General features: G+C 38.8%; 1 protein-coding gene across 1 annotated transcript in view; it reads left to right on the forward strand.

The window, feature by feature from the left end:
- Positions 1-2,831: 2,831 nt before the first annotated feature.
- Positions 2,832-4,347, forward strand: part of LOTGIDRAFT_154976 (hypothetical protein) — a gene marked incomplete at both ends in the record, with an annotated part of 4,352 nt that continues 2,836 nt past the window's right edge. Inside the window, one exon of the mRNA XM_009065484.1 lies at positions 2,832-4,133. Within this exon, the coding sequence (XP_009063732.1) occupies positions 2,832-4,133 (1,302 nt within the window). The remainder of the gene's footprint in view (positions 4,134-4,347) is intronic.

Genomic DNA, 4,347 nt, shown 5'->3' on the forward strand with positions numbered 1-4,347 from the left:
ACGTCTGTTCCGGATTTTTTTTTTTTCTTCGTTTTTTGGTCATAACTTTGTCTATCTATCAGCATGAATTTTTTTGTCCTATACAAATTACACCGGAAGATATTCAACCGGAAGTGAACATCGATTTCCTGTTTAAACCGGAAGTGAAATTGAAATTTTTACTGTACCATTTTGTTTACTTTCTTAAACTGTCTTTGCTCAATTTTTTTCAGATTAATCAGACCAAAAGCAAAAAAAATGAAAAAAATGCAAAATTTGGCAAAAGAAATGTCTGCGACAAATTTTCGAATTTTGAAATTTTGAAACTGCTATTCTTTCAGATTTTGCCAGTAGATTCCAAAAATGCAAACCCACAGAAAATCGACCGAAAAATACGACTTCTAGAGCCGATTAACTATTCTTGCACATATTGAACTGTGGCACTTCCGGTTTTGCAAAAAAGATCCAAAATATATTTATGCACATCGTCGCCTATATCTAAGGTTCGTGAATGTTGAATGGTTGCTGCAACTATTGTAGTCTAAGCTCAGGAAGGTGTGTAAATTTCGAAAAAAAAAAAAAAAAAAAAAAAAAAAAGAATTGACATTTCGATAACAAACTTCAGCAAAGTCCCACAATTAAATCGCACAGCTCTAATCAAGGGCCAAAAAAAAAACTTTTGACGCTTTGTTCCTAAGTCAAGGGCACTAACTCAAAACCGTTCATTGAAAGATCGTCAAATTCGAACTTGACCAGGATCTCATCAATATAAATGATCACATCAAATTTCATTAAAATCAGTTCAAAACTGTAGTCTCTATTGTGTTCACAAACAAATTTTGGCGCGTTTTTCCTAAGTCAAGGGCAATAACTACAAAACGTTCATAAAAAATAAGGCAAGTTAGCACTTGTCCGAGATCTTATCTATGCAAATGATCACACCAAGTTTCATCAAAATCGGTTGAAAACTGTGTGCTCACAAACAAATTTTGAAGCGTTTTTACAAAGTCAGAGGCACTAACTCAAAAACCGTTCATCGAAAATGCGTCAAGTTAGAACTTGTCCGAGATCTTCTTAATTCCAATGATCATGCCAAGTTTGATCATAATCGGTTGAAAAATGTAGCTTCTATAGTGCTCACGAACAAATTTTCACGCGTTTTTACGAAGTCAAGGGCAATAACTCAACAACCGTTCATCTAAAATGCGTCAAGTAAGAACTTGTCCGAGATCTTATCAATTCCAATGATCACAACAAGTTTCATCAAAATCAGTTGAAAACTGTAGCTTCAATCCTGCTCACAGGCTATTTTTAACAAATTTCGACGCGTTTTAACACAGTCAATGGCAATATCTGAAAAACCGTTTACATATGTCAAATTCGAACTTGACAGAGATCTTATCAAGCTAAAGCATCTTACCGAGTTCGATCAAAATCAGATGAAAACTGTAGTTTCTATAGTGTTCACAAGAATTGTTGCCGGACGGACCGACGGACAGGGACGACGACAATAAACGTATATAAAAAAAAAACGATTGCATAACAAACCGCAATAACGAGGTCACAGAGATAAGGACCGGATATCGAACTGACCCGTTATTCGTAGTTATTGGCAAACTCTTTATCCATAGAAAGGTTTTTTTCCTGTCAGTGATGCAGGTAAGAGGGGCTGACATGAAAAGAGCGTCTAGTCGTTCGGATGGGATAATAATCCGAGGCCTCATGTGCTACAGGCTGTGCAAGATAAAGATCCCTCGATATTGAAGAAGTGCAGGCTAATGCTCATTTTAATTTTCTCCACAGAAAAGATCCTATAAAAGGATGTGTTTTGTGCATTACAAATAGCTACACCATTAACCTACCTAATTTAACAGCAGCAGCATTGCTTCTTGGATTTTTCATGTCTTGATGCTCACTTTCCCATACAGGTTTAGAAGAAAATTCAAATCCGTCTGAGTTATAGTTGCAAACCAAGTTCTCATCTTTTTCAGTAATCGTTTCGTTATCAAATCCTCGACCTGTTAAAAATGACATCGTAATCTTCTGTTCGAAATAACTGAATCATTTGTAAATCAGAATTAAGCCGCTTATTCAAATTTTTGAATGACGTATTTGATAAAGCTTCGGGCAAAATCTCCCCTCCCGAAATCAAACTCAATACGTGCTTACATGTTTCGCAATGATTTCGTAAAATCGTAAACGTAAAACATAAAAAAAATATAATTTTTATATTTATACATAAAATTCCAATAAGAGGTCTGACAAAAGTAGAATATAGTTAAAGTGGATCAATAACACCGTTCAAGATAGTTAATATTAACTGTCAATATGTTTCAATTCCATTTTTCCAAGGCATAGTAACAATACACACCGATATGACGGCATGATATTGTCTTTAGGAGATGAGATATGATGGAATGAAAAAAATAAACAAAATGTTTCAATTTAAAAGATTGTAAAGAACCATTTTTCCGAATCTTCACAAATTTTAACTTGACTGAGATACCATCAGTATATACATGCTTAACATGTCTCAATGAAAATGCCTTGAGTTAGAACTTGTCCGAGATCTTAACCATTCCTCGACACTTGAAAAAGGATAATATTTCGAAAACCGGTTCGTGTCAATTGCGTAAGTTTTTGTTTTACTTGTTATAATTTTTCACATCATTGTTAGCGTTATTTATCACCTAAATATATATTTTTTTGCATTTTTCATCTTGCTTTATATATCCCCAAACCCAGTTTGACTTATTTGCATAATTTGATCCAAACATTTTCACGCTAGCATATACAGTTTCCTCCTGTTACATCCGCTGTACATTCCCTTCTAACCCCAAGTTATTTTCATTATGCTCCCCAACTACAACAACCACTGGCAAGAAGCCAGAAATAGAAACACTAATCGTCAACCAAACCAATATCACGTACCCTACAACGGCCCTGTCTTCCATCGACCTCTACCACCTACCAATCGCCGACCACCAACCAACCCATCCAGCTATATCCCACCCCATCACCGACCTACCTACAACACAGCCTACCAATCAAGAGGTAACCATCGACCTGACCAACAACAGAAACGACTACCAGCCCACCGACGCCAACCAGTCCCCACTCATAAGGAGGAAGAACCCTTTGTGAAGGTGTTCTTCCAAGTTTTGCAGTGCCTCCATCATTTGGCAATCCTTACCCTTCAACAGCAAGGCCAACCAGCGTTTACCTTCAAACGCAAAGTCTCTGAGTTGGATAGTTTTATCCGTCCAGCAATGAAAACATCAGCTGTCGACGCGAATATTAGATCCCTCAATCGGACATGGCTCTGTAAGGTTACGCAGGTCCTGATCGACCATTACCAAATCACACTTCAAGAGAAGCTGACCACCATTCGTACCAAGTCTTTATCATCACCTGCCGTCGACCGCATCGTTTCTGATGCCCTGTCCTGGTCCCGTCGCTCCTATGGGAAACGTCTCACTCAATCTGTAATCTCCAAATTCTACCAAACAATCAACGAAACAAAAACCAGAGTAACCATATCTCTACCAACTGAAATGGACACTACACCTGCACCATCTAGAGCCACCACGCTGCCGAACCAAACCCCTAAACGAGCCCGAAGTTCACCTACTCCTAGTCCAGCAGACATAGGTAAACGCTCTCGTAGAGAGGGCACACCCCTTCTCTTTTCACTTTCAGACTCGTCTTCCCCTTCCACACCATCTGAATCTTCACCACGTGATCCGGGATCCGCCAACCTTTCTTCCTTCTGTGCGTTTTTGGACCAGCAAACCACCCCTCAGTCTCCATCCAAGTCGAGACGTGTATCCAGACCTTCCCTTCCTCGAACCAGATCCCAGTCCGTTCCCAATGTTACAATTCTAACAACTACCAAACCAGTACCAATCACACCGTCGACGACCATTATATCCGCTACAAAACCGTATTATCACCAAACCAAGGACAAATCATTATGGAAACTACCTGCTCTAAAGAAATCAACCTTAATAATTGGATCATCTAACCTGAATCGAATTACCAAAACCAGTTCAGACACCGAAATACATTCTTACCCCGGTGCCCAAATCCATCACATACAGTCAATCCTGGAATCATACGACCATGATCCCAAACCTACTACCATTATTCTTCATGTAGGCCTCAACAACCGTGATCAGATACCAAAGACCTCCTTTAACCAAGCCCAGAAATTAATCGCCACAGCCAACAAAACCTTCCCAAACTCCAAGATCCTCTTCACATGTATACCCATTTCAAATAAAATCTCGAAGAAAGCACAACAGAACCTCAGCACCCTCAACAACATGATGATGGAGTCCAGTATCAACAGCGCAACAATCTTACCAC

This window comes from Lottia gigantea, assembly GCF_000327385.1.
Source record: "Lottia gigantea unplaced genomic scaffold LOTGIsca_7, whole genome shotgun sequence".
Classification (NCBI taxonomy): domain Eukaryota; kingdom Metazoa; phylum Mollusca; class Gastropoda; family Lottiidae; genus Lottia; species Lottia gigantea.